The sequence below is a fragment of the Eubalaena glacialis genome, chromosome 1 (genome assembly GCF_028564815.1).
Source record: "Eubalaena glacialis isolate mEubGla1 chromosome 1, mEubGla1.1.hap2.+ XY, whole genome shotgun sequence".
NCBI classification, from domain to species: Eukaryota; Metazoa; Chordata; class Mammalia; order Artiodactyla; family Balaenidae; genus Eubalaena; species Eubalaena glacialis.
In genome coordinates this window covers 26,516,575-26,535,809 of record NC_083716.1, presented here as the reverse complement: position 1 = coordinate 26,535,809, position 19,235 = coordinate 26,516,575, and the positions used below count along the sequence as shown (strand labels likewise).

The window sequence follows — 19,235 nt, the reverse complement described above, 5'->3', positions numbered from 1 at the left end:
TGGCTCCAAATGTCAATACAGTTGTCCCTCAGTATTCACAGGGGTTTGGTTCCACAAGCTCCACGGATAGCAAAATCCGAGGATGTTCAAGTCTCTTATGTAAAATGACTAAGTTCACTTGGCCCTCCTGTATCTGTGGGTTCCGCATCTGTGATTCAGCCGGCCTGGGATTGACCCTGTGGATACCAAGGGCCGACTGTCGTGCCAGGGTGGAGGCACTCTGGGCTGAAAACTACTGCTGCCTAGTGCATGGCACTCTGCTCAGGAGGCAGTCACAAGCCACAGGCCTCAGGAAGGGTGGACTGACATGTTTTAATAAAGGGGAAATGGGCGTACTTTTCCCTGCTGCTTTGTAAGCAATAGGTACTCTTTGTCCAGAGATTTAGAATCTTGACATCTTGGTTGCCCCTAATCAGCAGGAACTGTGCCTTGTCAAGGACAGGTATAAAGTTAATTTTTTATGGCCAGTAGATAAGATCAAGCCCTTCTGGAACTGACATTTTATCTCTTGCTCTGAAAAACCTGGATAACCCCCCCCCCCCAGAAGGTAGGATCTCAGAAGTGCTCAAATAACTTTATACAGCTTAAAGAACAATTAGGCTACAGTTATTTTAATAACAGGCCATATTCCAAGCCCGGTCCCTGTTGCTGTGGCCTGGGTTTATTGCAATCTATTTTCGATAACATATAGAAAAGGGGGATACTAAATTCCCCCTCTTCTAAATCATGTGGCGTCCCTTTTAATTTTAAGGTGTAAGGTCTTAAAATTCAGAAAGTTCTTTAAAGTTATTCAAGTCTTTTGGAGAGACCATCTGGATCCGAAGATGTTTTTAAATCTTGTGTCTGTTCTCAGGGAGACCATTTTTAATGTAACCCTTTGTTGAGGTAGAAGCAAATGGTTTCCTTGAACAGCGTGGAACTTTTTACTGGCAATAAATCTCTGGTACTAGTCTCTAGACAGGCAAGCACACAAGACAAGTCCTGTTATTACTTCTTTTGCTCCCAACAAAAGCCTGCTGCAGTGGGATGGAACTGCTGAGAAAAAAAACGAGGTGAAATTTAGAACTTTGCTTAAAGTGAGGAAGGTCTCTGAGACACCCCACGTGTTCTTCACTGTCCAGTGAAACTGTGGTGAATCTCTTTTAAAGCACAACAACAGCAACTTAACCTGTACCTTCAATATTTCAGATCCCTTTGAAAACTGTACCTCTTTCTAGGCAAAGAAGTGATTATTTTATTTGATCAAGAGCCATTTTCAGGATATAACAAAGACTTTGATGAGCTGGAACCCAGTCATAGAAAGAATACTGAACCAAAAGTCAGAAGACCAGGGTTTTGACAGTCCTGATTCTGTCATCTGCAGCCTTAGGCTAAGTGTCAGTTTCTTATCCGTAAGATGAGGGTGGTAGCACTTCTGATGTCTTGTAGGGTGCTGGCTGGCAGGCTTAAATGTGAGGCTGGCTGTTAAAGAAGTTTGAAAAGCTTGAGAGTCCTATATAAATATACATTATATAAACTGATTAGATATATGTGTGTGTTGTGTATATACTACCATCATTGCTCCAAATTACGACCCTGAGGCTTTGCCACATTATAAATTGTTAAAAAAAAAAAAAAAGAATGAATTCTGTTGATTAGACTGTACTTATTAATTAAGGCACAGAATGAACCTGAATATTTCAGGAAGGTTTTCTGCAACAAGAACTGAGACATAAACTTTTTTTTAACCTAACAGTTTAGTAATTACAAAGTTCCTCAAAGGCAAAGTCCATATCTTATCTGTCATTTCTGTGCCTGTCAGCATCTATCATGAAAGTTTAGGATAACCCCTAAGCATCCTGTTCTTTCCACTAAAATTCGGGCTTTAGATCCAGAAAACATGTTCTAGCTGGGTAATCACTCTGAACCTCAGTTTCCTGGTTTCCTGTAAAAAGAGAGGAATACTTAACATGGGTAAAAATGCCTAGCCAAATGCTCGATAAACACAGGCACTGGGCAGAACTTGGATCTCTGTCGCATTTCCTGAGTGTTGTGGCCGTAGGTTTTCCTGATTCGCTAGAGGTATTCTCATCCAGTGAAGAGGGGCCCTCCTTTTTGTCTAGGTACCTATTTTATATGGCGTGTGTAAGATGTTGCTGGAGCCTCAGTGAAGAGAGTTCAGATGTCTGCCATTTATATTTGGCCCTCTGCAGTAGGCCTTACCCTCAGGGTGAGGGGATGAACGGAGTATGACTGAACTTGAGAGCAGGAGGAGCTGATCAGATGCCCACAGGGGCCAGGCAGTGACACACCTGAGTCAAGCAGATGGGGTTGCTGGCCAGGAGGGATTTCAGGGAGGCTGCGGTGGAGCCAGAGCACATACACGTCTGTGGCCCTGCCTAATAGGGCCCCGAGGGAATGTGGGCCCTGGATTTTCAGAAGCTGGAAATCTGAATTTTTCTATGAATCCTTCTCATTTTAAGATGTTGACAGTTAATTCCATTTTTTAAAAAAGTTGTAAAAAAAATTTAAAAAAGGTACCGTGTGGGCATAGAACTCATTAGTGGGCCCATTGTGGCCCACGGGCCAGCAGTTTGCAATCCCTGCTCTCAAGCAGGAGGAGCAGTGATAAAACTAACGCGAAGGGAGGGACTTGCCCTCATGACCAACTGTGGAGACAAAATAGCAGAATTGCCCTCCTGCTCTACTCGAGTGCCACCTGCTCTGTTGCATGCTATTGCTATTTTATCCCTTGGCTCCCTGCACCATCCCTTTCTGAAGATGCCATACTTCTCAGTGCATTTATTCTGTGGCAGAAGAAGTCAGTGATGAGGGATTGCCGCGATACCTCAAGGTAGAACTGTTTTTCCTTGTAAGTGTCCAGGGGTGAAAGAGTGGCAGGTTAACCCAATGTCCTGAGCCGCTGCAGCCGGCCAGGTCCCTCAGGCCTGCATGCACTGGGACGTCAACAAGTAGCCTTTAATAAAACCATGGGATATGTTGCAACTTCCGATCTTTGCTCTGGGATTTTCCTACCACGATCAAGTGGCTTTTTCTGAGTTTGTTACTCAGGTTCCTAATAGCAACACAGGAAATGGGTTTTAATTTCTTTGCCGGCTGCTCTGTTTGGGGGCTATTTAATGAGGATCCAGTTGCAGTGCAGCTTTGGCTGTAGCAGTACTGGTATGGATAGGAGCGTATATAACTAACATGTCACATTTTTAAAAATTTAAGTTTACGATCTGTTATTTGTATTTTTTTATGGAATGAGGCAGAGAGAGTATAAATAATTTTTTTTTTTTAATAATTTTATGTGCCTTGATTCTAAGTGGCAGTTCTTGAGGGTAACTGTGTTGGGATGTGTTCAAGATTATAGAAAGAGAATATAAGACTATTCCACTTCTGGAGGGCAAGAACTGTGTATATTGTATTTTTTTTAACACCTTTATTGGAGTATAATTGCTTTACAATGGTATGTTAGTTTCTGCTTTATAACAAAGTGAATCAGCTATACATATACGTATATCCCCATATCTCCTCCCTTTTGCATCTCCCTCCCATCCTCCCTATAGTGTATGTTTGTTATAAATCTAGGGCAGTGGTTCTCAAATTTGAATATATGTGAGCATAACCAGGGGAGTATGTATTAAATTGCAATTCTTCAGTCTCTGCCCCCAGAGGTTCTCAATCTACATTCTTAACAAATACCCCAGGTGATTTGGGGGCCTATGGACCATACTTTGGGAAATGCATCTCTGTTTTGTTGCCTTTGCTGTCTAAATGTGTTCATTGCCACTTGAGGGCAAATTCACTCGTTTGTGAGATGCCCTGATTTGTTCTGATTCACTGTGTTGCTCTTCCTCGGATTCTTAGAGAGTGTCAGTCTTCTGGAGTCCCCAGAGAGAATTGTTCCAGGGACCCTCACAGGTTGAAGTAAAGGGACCAAGTCCCTCCTATAGCAGGGGTCCCAGGGACTCCCCTTCAGTAGCACACACTGCAGCCAAATCTTGAAGCACCAGTTCCCCCCATTGGTTCTAGGCTTTTCTCAAGTGTGTCACTAGTTCCAGGTTTTGGCTTTACCCTTTAAATTACTTTGCAGCTAGAGGATGGGAGACTGGGTGCTCCTGAGCCCAGGGAGCTGGAGCCTAGAGCCCTTAAGGGGTAAAGTACACTATCAAAATCTGAAGGGTGAGCTGAATCTTACCAGACTGGATTTATTGGCTTGGTTAGGGGAACATGCCGAGGCTATTTGTCCTTTCGGAAAATTATTGAACTCAACAAAACAGCATAAAAATTCTTTCCTAGTATCTGATTGCATACAAAGCAGAATCTTGGTTCACTTCTTAGCAGGGGCTTGCCCTTTATCAGAAAGGAAGAAACTGGGCTCCTTTAGCTAGTAAAGCTTAAAGGAGTATTTGTCATGTGTAGTATATACTGGGAGGGATGCAAAAGTAGAATGTGACAATCCCTACCATCAAAGAAAGAGAGATTAGAATAACACCTAGGAAACAATGGGCCAGGACTCCTGTGGAATCATCCCTCTGCCTCAGTTTACTTTCCTTCATCCCCAACTCTTCTGTAATGTCCTCCCACATTTCAAGATGTGTACCCTTGGGACTTCCATGGCAGTCCAGCGATCAAGACTCCGTGCTTCCACTGCAGGGGGTATGGGTTCGGTCCCTGGTTGGGGAACTAAGATCTCGCATACCACCCAGTGTGCCCCCCAAAAATGTGTACCCTTGAACAATTATACTTACTTCCTGCAGCTCTTCAAACAGCCATAAAACCATTAGTAGGGGAAAAGTGACTTTAACTTTCTTACTGTAAAAATAGAGGTAAATCCACAAAACTTTTAAGAGTATTTTATGACCACCTACAAATCATTTTCTAAGGATCTGGACCTGAAAGTGTTGCATTTTCAGAATTTAAAGATTCTGTCTAGGATAGAACAAAAATAGCTGATTCTGAGTTAAAGTTGCTTGCCTGTTGTACAAGGCATATGAGGTATGGCCTCTTTCTGAATTCTCAGTTCTTCCTTTCACATTATTCTTTCTTAGATTCACTGTACTCAGCCACACTAGCCTTCTCTCTTTTCCTAGAGCACACCAGGTTCATTCCTGCATTGGTGTCTTTGCATACACTTGACATTCCCTCTGCCTGGAACACTGTTCCCACAGGTCTGCTGTCTCCTTCTCATCATTCAGGGCACAACTCAGACATCACCCTCTCAGGGAGGCCTTTCCTGACTGCCCCATGTAAAGCCCTTTGTCCTATTATCCTGTTTTATTATCCTTGTGAAGCTTATTACTACGTTAAATTCTAATTTCACTTGTTAATTTTCAGTCTTCGCCTACTGGAATGTATTTAAGATCTTTTTGTCTTTGTTGTTCTCCAGTTTCAAACAATGTGCCCAGGTGTGAGTTTATTATTGTCTGAAAATTCCCTATCTTTAATCAGTTCTGGAAATTTTTCAGTTATCTCTTTAAATATTGACTCTCCTCCATTTTCCTCTTTCCTTCTTGAGCTTCTTATTTCTCATTTTCCATTTCTATGTTTTCTCTTAATTGGTAGAAGCTGGTTGTTGGGTAGTTTTCTCAGATCTGCTTTCCAGTTCACTAATTCTCTCTTTAACATGGTCTAATCTCTGTGTAACCCACCTGTTGAGTTTTTAATTTTAATAACTGTTTTTTCTACAAGTTTTATTTTTTCCTGAAATCCATTTGGTCACTGTCTCTTTTTTAGTATGTTCTTTTCGGCTTTAATCATTTGAAACATGTATATGTATTACAGTTTATCTGATCATTCTATTAAGTTTTTTTGGAGAGTCTTATCCACCTATTTGTTGAATTTCCCACATCTTGTTTGTGATGAATTATTTTTACATAAGTTTTTATATTTTGTGTGAGCTCATCTTCAACAGAGCTTTATCTGTGGGCATCTTTCATGCCCTGATTAAGGGTAGGTCTCTTTAGAGTTTTACATTTCTTCTACCAGATGTCCCATTCTGGGACTACTGTTTTTTTTTTTTTGGCTGCATTGGGTCTTCATTGCTGCTCATGGCCTTTCTCTAGATGTGGCGAGTGGGGGCTACTCAGCTACTCTGTTGTGGTGAGCTTGCTTCTCATTGCAGTGGCTTCTGTTGTTGCGGAACACAGGCTCTAGGCACACAGGCTTCGGTAGTTGTGGCATGAGGGCTCAGTAGTTGTGGCTCACGGGCTCTAGAGTGCAAGCTCAGTAGTTGCGGCGCACCGGATTAGTTGCTCTGTGGCATGTGGGAATCTTCCCAGACCAGGGATTGAATCCATGTCCCCTGCACTGGCAGGCGGATTCTGAACCACTGCACCACTTCCCAGGGAAGTCCTGGGACTACTTTTTGTGTTAAAATTTCGGCTTGGGGATTCTCAAGACTATGTAGTAGCACAATTCAGATCTCAAATTAGCTTGCGGAAAAGCTGATGGTTACAGATTATTAGAAGAGATACTTTTTCACTCTCAATTCAGACCTTTCTTATTGTCACTGTGTGCCAAAGGGCTAATTTTTTTCTAGTCTGCTCTGTCTCTTTGAGGGTCTTCACCTTATATTGGGACTCAGTTCCAATTCCCTGTTTTACGTGGACCCAAGAAAATAAACAGCCTTTCTTTCCACGGCAACTGGGAAGGCCAGATCTCATTTAACACTGTAGTTTCTAGTTCCCCACCCCCAACATTTTTGGCCCGAGGGCTCTTCCTTGCTTTATTGCAAGCTCAGCTGTGTAATTAAAAGAATATATATATTTATATATATAAATTCTTTATTGAATTTGTTATAATATTGCTTCTGTTTTACGTTTTGGTTTTTTGGCCGCGAGGCATGTGGGATCTTAGCTCCCTGACCAGGGATCGAATCCGCACCCCCTGCATTAGAAGGCGAAGTCTTAACCACTGGACCGCCAGGGGAGTCCCAAAAGAATATTATTATATTTTTAAAGTTACCTACCCAGCTACATTGCTAGAAGCAGGATCTTTTCCTCTAGAATCTCTTGCTCAACGTGGTAGCTGTAGCATCCAACACAGTGCCTGGCACGTGGGGAAAGGGTATCAATACATATTTGTTATTTGATTTGTAGAAATGGATGTTTCCATTAGGAACCATTCCTTTCACCTGTAGAGAAGGCCAGAGATGGTGCTCCAAATTCATTCATATCCAGCAGCCAAGAGATTTAGCATCTGTGCTTTAACATCCTGTGAAGGATTTCAATTTTCCTATTTTTCACTTTTAAACTTTAAAACTTCAGCGCTTTCCTAAGGGCATGAAGGTGCTGTTGCCAGTTGCTAGCAGGGTTTTCCAGCCCCATAAATTGGCAAATTAAAACCATCCCCGGGGAACCATTACTGCCCAGTGTCTCTTTTTATGCTGGCACTTTGAAAGTTCTTATGCTGATTAAATTGACCTTTACAGTGGCTCAGCTAAGAATAGAAACTCTAAGACATTGAAGCTCTTAAGGAAAATGATGTTAGTCCCATAGTTTATGCTGCCGCCAAAGAGATGAGGTAACTTTTTGCGTATGTGCAAAAGGCATACTATTCATCCTCTTCCACTGTAAATAATGTTCTTTCCAGGGCAGTGTTGGTCTTGCTTCCTGCTTCTTCACACCTGTGCTTTTTGTTTGGTGACCATATGTGCCCCGTTTCTTGGAGCTGGTCACTGCGGTACCAGAGCTGAAGGCACACGTTTAACAAATGAGGATCTTGATGGTTATCATCACAGTCATTCTGAGGTGAAAGACCTCAGCATAAGAGCATGTGTTATTCACCCAAAGTTTCTTTATGACAGGTCTACGTTTCTAGCGTATTTGGGCCAGGAGTTTGTGCAAATGAAAACATTGCCTGGGAAAAAGTATCTTTAAAATGCAAATCTCATCTTGTCCCTGCTTACCTAACTTCCTTACCTACTTGTTCAACCATTTCCTAGCTAAAGGGCTTTGCTTGTACCATTTCCTTTGCCTGGAATGTTCTTCCCACTCCTCTTCCCTAGTTACTAACTTTCTAACCATCCTGGCAATCTCAGTTCAAGCTTACCCTCCTCACAGCTATCTGGACCTCCTTGACTAGTTCCTAGTTCTTAATTATTGTAAGCTTTCACCAAATCACGTATTTTTCCTTCCTACAGTTTTTTTTTTTTTTTTTTGAAAAACATTCAGTTCTTTTGGGAATTATTTATTTATTTATTTATGGCTGTGTTGGGTCTTCGTTTCTGTGCGAGGGCTTTCTCTAGCTGCGGCAAGTGGGGGCCACTCTTCATCGCGGTGCGCGGGCCTCTCACCATTGCGGCCTCTCTTGTTGCGGAGCACAGCCTCCAGACGCGCAGGCTCAGTAATTGTGGCTCACGGGCCTAGTTGCTCCGCGGCACGCGGGATCCTCCCAGACCAGGGCTCGAACCCGTGTCCCCTGCACTGGTAGGCAACTCTCAACCACTGCGCCACCAGGGAAGCCCCTTCCTACAGTTTTGTCTGTATGATTACTTTATCATCTTTCATTAGACTTTAAGCTCCATGAGGGTAAAGAGCATGACTGCTTTGGCCTTTTTTGTGCCCATTGTGTTCCCCACCACTAGTTCAGTGCTGGTGCAGGGTAGGTACTCAGTAAGTGTTGAAGGAAGGAGTGAAGGCCCTGTGTTCCCCAATGGGACAAACACCATTCTGCTTTTCAGAAAATCAGTATGTGAAAATAATGATCTTTCAAACAAAGAAGAGAGGAAGCCCAAGCATGTTGCCCCTCCTCACTGCCAAGTAGAAGATGTTCCCAAAGTCAAAGAGCTCCACGAGGGCAGGGCCCTTATCTTTTCCCTCAAAGACGAAATGTTGATTTTGTTTGGTTTGGGGCTTTTAAGTGGATTTATTTAAGTATCTGAAGTGTAAAAAGCATGTGAAGAAGTATAACTTAAACCAAGGAGGCTGTAGCTTAATAGTTAAAAGCTCAGGCTCTGGAGTCAGATGAATCAGATTGGACTGCTTCCTAGCTGTGTGGCCTCCAGCAAGTGACTTAGCCTCTGTTGACCTCAATTCTCTTATACTACCCTCTTCATAGTGGTGCTTTCAAGTTTAGATGAAGGAAGACTTGTAAGGCATTTAGAACAGTGCCTGGCACATAGCAGGTACTCAGTATACACTAGCCGTATTATTCACCCCAGCTCATTCTGCCTTCACGGAGGCTGCATAGCCATTGTTTCATTCAGCAAACCTTTGTGTGCCAAGCACTGTGCTCATTCTTGGGGTTGGGGAGGGGGATTAAGGAGACAGAGCTCCTGCCCATAGGGAGGGCACGATATATTCTCTCGTTCACTCTTGAGAAGGGGGGGTGGGGTGGGATATTAACTTCCCACTCTTCAAGACTTGGCCTGAACAACATAATATGTGTGTAGTGCTTGGAGATGCTTGGAAGAAAAGCAAAGGGTGCTCATAAAGAGTGCTGAGAATTTTTCATATTTGAACTTTCCAATGCATTCTCTCTAGTTCCTTTTTCTATTCTTCATGTGTCTGGAGCAGCCCACATTGCCAGTGAACTTTACTCTTCTGAGAAATAGTTCTAAGTGAATGCAGAGTGCTGTTCATTGAATGGTCTTTCATGCCCAGCAATAATGGCTCATAGAATAACGTTGATACTGAGAGCTCAGAGAAGTTAAGTCATTTACCCAAGTTACATTGTAATAAGCATAGTGTGAGAACTGGGCTTTGAACCCAGATCTGACTGAATCTTTACCATTTGTATCTTGAGCTGCCTGGAGATCCTTGAAAGTCCTCTGGGTGACTTCCTCATACAGGGAAGGGTGGAAGAGCACCAAGCAACATTTGCACACCTCTGTTCTTTGCCGTGACTGAGAGGAGGCATAGGTTACAGGAGCTCTTGCATTGGCTCGAGGCTGCTGTCAAAGGGAATGGGAGGTGGGTAGGCTAATAAACCCTTTGGGTTTAAGGAGACATGAGTGAGCATCTTAACCAGCTCTAGGGCCATTGAGTAACTTGTCCAGAGTGCCGTTCCTCTGTAATGGCAGAGCTAGGGCCAAACACAAGGCTTCTGGATTTTCCTTTCATACCAGAAGGTCTCTTTCTCTGGAGGAACTCATGACACTCACATCTCGCTACCTTCTTAGTCCTTCATGTCTTCCTTGCTAAAGGTCCATGAACCCACATCTTGTCTTCTTTAACTGCCTACCTGCTTTCCTTCCTTCTGCAGCAGAAAATGACAGTTCCCATAACCAAGATCATCTCAGGCAACTTGGGGACTCTATTTGGGGGGAGGAAAGCAGGGGATGAGATACACTGGGTAAAAAGTATTTGAGGAACTGAGTTAAATGAGGTTGCCACAGTCTGCTGTCCCTGGGAAAGTGGAGGCAGAGCAGGGAAAAAGAGTGGGGTTCTGTTTACACTGGGCTTCCTGCCTCGGGGGATGGGAGAGCCAAGAGAAAAGCTGACACCAGTAGGTCATGAGGATGCCACTTGTTTAGATTTCAGACACGTTCCATTTCATGCCTCACGGAGGACCAGTTGGCCGCCCTGTGTTCCGAGCCTGGACCTCATCTGGTGAATTTTCTTGAGGCAGAAGTGTCCCTGGATTCTTTCATGTGTCAGAGTGTAGGCAGCACGGCCTCTTTTAGAAACTATGTGGACAGTTTGAACTGTGCTCTTGTGAGCCAGGCCAGAAGAATGGCATTTCAGGGCCTGGTAAACTTGGGAGAAACTTTTTGATGTCCTTAGGAAAGCAGTCTTTTGCTCTGAAGTCAAGAGGGAGAGGGTGTGTTCTAGCAAAAGCAACGAACACAGATCTGCTTTCTCCACATGCGTCAGGCCTCAGAGGAGACATCCCACTGGACAGCCACCTGCTAGGTGTGCCATTTTACTTATGGCAGACACAGGAAGGCAAAGATAGGAAGAACTCTGTTTGCAATACTATTGTGAAACCCTCATTGTCAGAGTTGACAAATGCCTTTCCCATGTTTCCTTCTTCCTAAACCCCTTTACAGCAGGGTGTAAGACTCTTAAAGACCAGGAAACACCTGAGGATGTGGTGGAAACATGCACTGAGCCAGGGATCTGGGGTGTAGCCGTGCACTTTCTTTTGTCCTCGTGGCTTCAAGTGCCCAGCCTCTAGCCCTGTAGACAGTCGCTGGAGTGCTTTGTTTGTACCCTTGGCCAAACAGACGGTGTAGTATAAAGCAAGACCCAGAGAACAGGAACCGACCCTGTGACTTGAGTTTCCACTGGCAGACGTCCACCCGGATGTACACTGTGGGCAGGGTCAGCCTGAGTAGCAGCACATATAATACTGTGGTTTTAGTTTCTTTGCTGAGCAGGGTTTTTTCCCTTCCTAGCTCTGTGCCTCTTGAGGTTAAGGACAATTTCTTATTCATCGTTGTATCCCTCGTACCCAACCCAGTGCTTGGCACAAAGACCGTGTCCAGTCACTGCATGTGTTACTTCTTTAGAACAAAGAAATGTTGAAAGCCAGATCTTCTAGGTCTCATCATATGCATTGTGACCCAGAGGACATTTGAGGCTGAAGTTTAGGTCAGCCGATGGGGTATTTCATATCTTAACTACGAAATATAAAAAAAACCTTTCCACCTCCATCCCTCTCCACCAGTGCTGTGAATAGAATTTGGCAAAATGCTAGATGGTTACTCAGCGGTGCCCTTTCTGTAGCTGTCCCTGACAAGGGACAGTGTGAATCCTAGATCCAGTCAAGATTATTAAGAGATCATTTGGTAAGCAAAAAAAGATCTAGCAAATTGAAATTAGACTAGGTCACCTGAGCAAGTCACCCCTTTTCTTAAGCTTGAAAGAATTTTAGTAGCAAGATTTTTAGCCTTCTTTTGAATCACACTGTAATTAACCCTGGAGATACGTGTTTTGAAGGGAAGATGGACTGACTGACCAGATGCCAATCCTAGAATACGTGCTGCCTTCATTATTCTGGGAACTTTCACAGAGAAACCGGATTTATTTAAAATATACAGCCTATTACAGGAGAATCACCACCTTCTTACTGGCTGAGTTTAGCACCAGAACGTGGAGTGTTTCTGCTTAGATATAAAGAAAGCAAGGAGGAGAACTCTGCTCTTTACCAGTCGGCTTTGTGTACTGAATCCTCTTCCCCCTTTAATAAACCATATTATTTTTCTTAACTCTGCTGTTGTTGTGTGGTTCTTTCTTTCTTTCTTTCTCTCTCTTTCTCTCTCTCCCTCCCTCCCTCCCTCCCTTTCTCTCTCTCTCTCTCTTTCTTTCTCTCTCTCTTTCTTTTCTTTCAATAAACATTGGTACAAACCATTTTGGTGGAAGGTGGGCAGGCGATCAGTAAAAGGAGGATGAGAAGAAAAGTAGTGTTTAAAAGCTATAATTTAATATGCTACAGTGTTTTTTTATTTCTTTTAGGATAAGGAAACCTGCGTGGGTACCAACAATCAAAGCTATATCTGTGACACAGGACACTGCTGTGGACAGTCTCAGTGCTGCAACTACTACTATGAACTCTGGTGTAAGTCCTTGCCTGGGGATGTCTTGGCATCCCAGGGTCTCGGTTACCACCTCTGCTCATTGGGAAACCATAGGCTGGTCAGCCCTTTTCTTATTCTCTTGGTGGCAGTGTTGGTGAGCAGAATCTGCTTCCAGGTTCTAGAAGCGGTCTCTCTGTAGAGGAGGAGAGCTCTGGTGCTCTTCGGACACCATGCGCTAAAGACTGGAGAACATGGTCTGAGACTTCTTAAGAAGCTGTGGTTAGCAGGTCTGCTGCAGAATCTCCTGAATGGGGTTCTCTTTGATGCCCTCTCCAGGGTGTGCCGAGCAGTGACAACAACTTACATCCTCTCATGGGCCAGCCCAGGTGCCCAGGCTCGCCATCTTTGCAAAGAGAGGTTTGCAGCAGCCAAGCTGCTGTGAATGCTGGGCTGCTCTCTGTGGATGGCTGTAATGCCATTTTCTTGTAAGAAGCACCAGGGCTTCCAGAATTCCCCAGAGATCATCAAGGAGCTGCCTCTGTTTCTGAGGGTCTCTCTCAAAGGGATAATCTTTCCCTAGGTCCTTGCCGACAGAGCCCTCCTGGAGAGAAGGAGTCTAGAGGTTCAGCCCCTTTTCTTCCTTCCCCAGATCACAAACTGAAGTGTCCAGAGGCTTCTCCAGTCTGCCTAACCTGTTACTGTCAGCTCAGTGCCATGTGGAGACAATCCTCGTCTTGCCACTGCTTGGTGGCGGCCAGGACCGCTTGCACCTTCCAGAGTTGCACAAGAGTGGTGACATTGCCGTGGTCTTCAGGGAGTGACCCAGGCTTGGAGAGTTCACTAAAGCCCTTTGTACTCTAATCTTCTTGGAACTCAGACGAGACACTGTAGGATGCCAGACAAAGAAGGGGAGGATGGGAGGGTCCTAAGGGCAGAGAGTTGCCAGGTGACCAGCATACAGTGGTTCTCATAACTGTCTGTTGCTAGAGGAAACGGTAGACTGTTTTCCCAGAGAATTCTAAGCCCCCATCACTCCCTCCATTTGGAAACAAACTTTGTGCTTGCTGGTCAACCATGCCCTTACCATCACCACCATATCTTCCCTTTTTCCCCTTCTCCTTTCTGATCTCCCCATTCCCCCCCACATCAGTGATATAGTCAGAAAGCAGCTAGAAGGGCTATTGTTTGAAATGGAAAGGAAATTAGACTCTTGGCTGGGAAGCCTCTCCCTCTAAATGCAAATGGATCTTGCAGCCAGTGGGAGTGGGTTCTACAAACAGGACCTCTCCTCACTCTTGTCCTTCCATTTTGAGGACTGGCTCAGGGGTGGTTAAGGGCAGACTCCCCCCCAAGGAGAGAACAGGGTTCAAGATGTCCCCACCAGTCCTGCAAGTATTATATAAGCAGCAGCAAAGGCAGGCCTGGAGTTGTTGGTGCTATTTTAGAAGGGGTGGGGCTGAGGGACTCACTAGAGAAACACAAAGTGCCAGGCAGGTGGACAGACTGTGTTTAAATGTTTCAAAATGCAGATAACCACAGGGCTCAAATTCTCCCTCCCACCCCTTGTTAAAACAAAAGTTGAAGCTGAGCTGCCAAAAAGCCACAGAGCTACAGCTTGTTTTTCTGGGGCCCGGCCCAGGCGGCATCAGTTGCGGAAAGAATGGAGTTGCTGATGGCCCCCATCTCAGATTGACAGAGCCTCCTGGGCTGTTGGCAGAGCAGACTCAGTAGCCACCAGAATTGGGTCACCAAAGCCAGGGCTGGGGGTGGGGCGGCTGGGACAGGGAGACCCAGGTGGCAGGGTGGCAGGCAGTCTGGGAACCAGGCACTTCGTCTCGAGGGCCTGAAGAAAGCCAGGGGAAGAGCTGCACGGTGGCTCATCACCTCTCCAGTTGTGGTCAGCCGGGGAAAAGAGAAGGCCAGACGGAGACCAGAGTCTGGACGGGGAGGAAAGACTCACCCCTGTACAAGTTGGCCCATGCTTCCCAAGCTCTGGGGGGACGGAGACTGTAAAAGCCAAACTTCCTCTTGTCTGTGCCCAGAAATGGCTTTTTGGTCCGAAGATGCCCAGTGAGTGTTCCGCCCCTCTCGGAATTCTTTGGTTTTCCTCCTTCTTAGGGGCCTGGCCTCGGCCTGATGTGTAGAGGAGGGAGGTCGAGCGTAGGAATGAGCCCTTTCAGTTCTCATCAGAACTGTGCTTTTTGCGCTTTGAACCCTGTTCCCTCTAATTGCCTCTGAACTTTGCCTGAAATGTGAAAGTAATGGGCTTTGCATTATTCTTTTTGTCTCTTTCCTTTGGAAGGAAAAAAATCTCAGCCAGGAAATCCTTGGCAGGGTTTTTGTCAAAGTACCTCTTTAACCATAGTTGCCTACAGGGAAGGCCTCACGGAAAAACAAATGCCATTTCCGCCAACCCTCATACCACTACTTAGCTGAATTTTCCTGTGTGCTGAGGACTGTCTCAAACACACACACACATACACACACAGAGCTCACTTTACACAGACACACAAGCACACACAGACCTTAAGCTTCAGCCAGCGCCCTTACTCCCGTGTCTTTTCAGTCTCTTGTAACGTTAAGCCAGGGGTCATTCCTGGGTCTGCATCAGTCCGGAAGTGAGGGTCCTGTTTACCACTGCCGTGGCTGAGGCTATAAGAACCTGGCCATTATTATTATTATCATCCCATGCATTTTCATGGCACGTGTACTTTCAGTCATCATTCAATCATCTGTTCAGCAAACTCTTATTCCAGTGGTTTCAGACTTTGGCAAGCATCTGCATTTCCTGGAGGGCTTATTAAAGCACGGATTTCTGGGCCCCAGTCCCAGAGTTTTTGATTCAGTAGGTCTGAGGTGGACCTGAGAATTTGCAATTTTAACAAGTTCCTACTGGATGCTGTGGCCTCTTCTGTGTTAGAGCGTGTGGGGAGACAGAATCCTTGCCATCAAGAAGGGAGTCTCTGAGCAGAGAGAGGAGATAAGACAATGTGCCTCACTAGTAATGCAAAGTAGAGAGTGGAGTGTACGTGCCAGGACTGCGATGTATGTGCCAGGAGAGTTTGCTTTAGCTGGATAGGATTCAGGCAGGCTGCATGGAGGAGGTGGCATTTGAGGTAGGCCTTAAAGGGCGGATAGGATTTAAGCACATGGAGAAGGGTAGAATGACTTCCCAGGCCGAGGAATACCAAACACCATAGGTCAAGGCCTCACGGGAAAGAAGAGAGCATGCATCTCATTAACCTTTCCCCTGTGGCCATGGGGCTGGGCTGTGGGGCTCACCCAGGGGAGATGAGGGTGCTGACGTGCATAGAACTCTGCCGTGTGCCTGGCACTCATTAAGGTCTTCACACACGTCAGCTCAGCCCGCCCCAAATACAACCCTGCCAGGTACACATATCCCGTTTCTCAGGACCAGGGGCGTTAAGTAGCCAGTCAGTCGGTCGCAGCTGAGTAGTGGGGTCAGTGTGCCTCACACAAAGCTACCCCCTTCCTGAACTCTTCAGTGCCAGGCTGGAAGGGTGGTGGGCCCAGGTCGTGAAAGGTCTCGAACGTGCATGCTTGAGTACTCTGCATACAGATATTAACTCGTTTATCCTCACAATGACCAAGTAGGTAGAAACCATTATTCTCCCCATTTTACAGATGAGGGAAGTAAAGACAAAATGATCAAGGTCACAAAGCTAAGAAATGAAACTTGTTCAGTCTTTCCGATGAAGTTTCAAGTCCTCTAAAATCTTCATTTCCCAAATTCAGTCCTTTTTCCACAGCGGCAGAGTCAGGAGCTCCTGCTAAGAGCTATCAGGGGCCAGGGAGGTCACCCACCATCCTGTGGGGTAGAAGGAGAGCTAGTTGACAGTATACTTTGGCTTCCTAATGAGGAATTTCCTGCCAGTTGGGGAGTGGTGTTTTCCCAAGTTTATAGTGAGCTCTGGGGCACATGACTCAGTTCCTACATTGGACTGTGATTGTTTTTAAAAACATGTTTTCCATTTTGCTTAGCATGACAAACGCGCCCCACCATGAGGTCACAGCTTTCAAAGGTCAGTGGGGAATGTAATCTGTGGGTAGGTGTGTGTTTGGGGAGGAGGGCATGCTTCTGTCTTTCTCTGTGTGGCTCTTTCAGTAGGTTTTCCTTTTTAAAACTTTCCTCCTTGTTTGTGAAATCTAGTGAAAAGATCAGAAGTTTGTACAACTCCATAGGTACTAGTCTGGACGGTCCCCCTTTTAAAGCTGATGGGACATGGCTTTGACTAGAATAGCTGCCAATAGCATCCGTTTTGTGAGGGTCAAACCAAGAATGCCTTCTGTCTTCCCACATTAACTCCATCAAGTTGGACCAGTCCTTAGGGTCCTTTTCTGGACCTGTGCTAATGCCTCATTACCCCACTAGGCCCCTTCTGCCCCCACGTTAGTTTTCTCCTAGTTTTGATCCACACTATCACTTTGTGATACTATATTAGAAATGTAAAACTCAGTTCGAGGTTTTATATCACGTCATATAAGTGGTACGTGGTAGGGAGAGTTTTTCTACCCATGATACCACATGAACAGAAGCAGCTGATGGAATTTCAGTAAACATGTGTTTTCTGGTGCTGTTCGATATAACTGGGGTAACTCTGCCAAGGGCATGCCTTCCACTTGTCTCATTTCTTCCCCCAGCCTCCTTCTACCCTGCCTCATTTCTCCTTAAAAAAAAAAAAAAAAGACCTCTTTTTCTATTATACTTCTAGTTCAATGGAACTCAGGCTTTTTCTGGAATAAGGATTCTCTTAAGAATCTGATGAACATTTTAAATCCTTTCCCCCAGAAAAACCTGTAAAGATACTGCATCAGTCAGGATAGGCGAGAGGTTATGCTCAGTAATAAGTCCAAACTCCTAGTGGCCCTAAAACAACAGGTTTATTACTCACACTATATGTCCATCACAGGTTGGATGAGAGCTTTGTTCCTACTTCTTTATACCCTGGGGCCAAACTGACCCTGAAGTCACTATCTGGAATGTTATGGCTTGCCATGGCAGAAGGGAGACTAACAGAGGGTCTCACATCAGCAAGAAATGTTCTGGCCTCTAAGTGACATCTGTCACTTCCAATCTCAATTTATTAGTTAGAAGCTGCCCCAAAGTGTCACAATCATAATGGCGCCAGGAAGTTCAAGCCTACCCACATGCCAGAAAGGGGGAGAACCATAAATATGTGGCCAACATAAAAACCAGTGCCTGAGATATTTCTTATTAAAAGCCTATTATAGGGCTTCCCTGGTGGTGCAGTGGTTGAGAATCCACCTGCCAATGCAGGGAACATGGGTTCGAGCCCTGGTCTGGGAAGATCCCATATGCTGCAGAGCAGCTAAGCCCGAGCGCCACAGCTACTGAGCCTGCGCTCTAGAGCCCGCGAGCCACAACTACTGAGCCCGTGTGCCACAGCTACTGAAGCCCGCACGCCTAGAGACTGTGCTCCACAACAAGAGAAGCCACCGCAATGAGAAGCCCGCGCACCACAGCGAAGAGTAGCCCCTGCTTGCTGCAACTAAAAAGAAAGCCCACGTGCAGCTACGAAGACCCAACGCAGCAAAAAATAAATAAATAAATAACTTAATTTTTTTAAAAGCCCGTCATAATATAGCTGAGAAGTTTTGCCTTAGATCATATATATTGCAGCATTAAGGTTAAAAGTTAATTTACCTTTAGGTAAGAAACAATTGAAGAAATGACTTGGGAGGTAAAAAATTGTAGAGTTTGGTGCTGATTATCTCATGGGAGAATGTACTTTGAAAATTATAAAGTAACACAGAAGTATAAAGGATTGTGAGATGATGCTGGGTAGTATAAAAAAGTGGTTAGCCCAGAATCTTTTAGACTTGACTCTAAAATACGCTTGGAGCCAGGCTCTTCAGCAGAATGCATTGTGCTTATTTGTGCCGCTTCCTTCGGGTGTGACCCCACCCCAGGAGGCTGGGGGCTGAACAGATCGTAGGGGCTGGAGGAGATGTTACAGGACCACAGCGGGAAGCCAGTTCACTCCCAGAGCTCCTTTCTGGCCTCAAAACCATTCCCTGAGGGCTCCTCTTACAGTGTCCAGTCTCCAGTTGGCGAGCATTGGAAGGAGAGAAGTGCAAGTTAAGTTAAGCAAATGTCAGCAGCGACTCCGGGAAGGACCACAAGGGAGACTTCTGACTTCAACTTACATTTATGAACTCTGGTTAGGAACGGGGTTTTTCTGTCTGCTGATGGGAAATGGGGAAGAGATTCTCTGCCCATTGTCCTCCACCTGCTCTCCTGTTGCTAGACCTCAGCGGAATGTTCAGTTGAACACCGACACGTGCTGAAAACACAAAGGTGTTACACAGTGGTGTTGCCAGCCTGCCAGGGCTGGAAGGCTGTACTGCTATCCTGCCTTACCCCATAGGGGTGGCTCTGTGGGGAGATTCAGCCCGGACACCCCTGGGGGACAGAAGGAAACACCCTGGGTGTTGCTAGAGGCCACACCCTAAATGTCAGTGGGATCTTTCAGAATACTGTGTTCTGGTACAAACAGGAAAAAAAATCGGGTTTATTCATTTACAAATCTGTTTGCTGGGAGAGGGAGGCTTTTTTTTTTTTTTTTTTTAATGAAATTAACTCATTCTGACAAGAGATGTAGAAATACTTACATTCTAAACACAAATTTATAATTACAAAGCAGACAATAAAAAATATACATAACGTTTGTAATAGGAAAAACTTGAAGTTCTTCAGGAATAGAGAACAATGAAGTTCTTCAGGAATAGAGAACAAATGAAAAAT

General features: G+C 45.1%; 1 protein-coding gene across 3 annotated transcripts in view; it reads left to right on the top strand.

Moving 5' to 3' along the window:
* WBP1L (WW domain binding protein 1 like) overlaps positions 1–19,235 on the top strand; it is a 58,163-nt gene that overhangs the window by 32,070 nt on the left and 6,858 nt on the right. For all 3 annotated transcript variants that reach the window (XM_061199196.1, XM_061199235.1, XM_061199296.1), the window contains one exon: positions 12,387–12,489. In XM_061199196.1, coding sequence (XP_061055179.1) covers positions 12,387–12,489 — 103 coding nt within the window. The remainder of the gene's footprint in view (positions 1–12,386; positions 12,490–19,235) is intronic.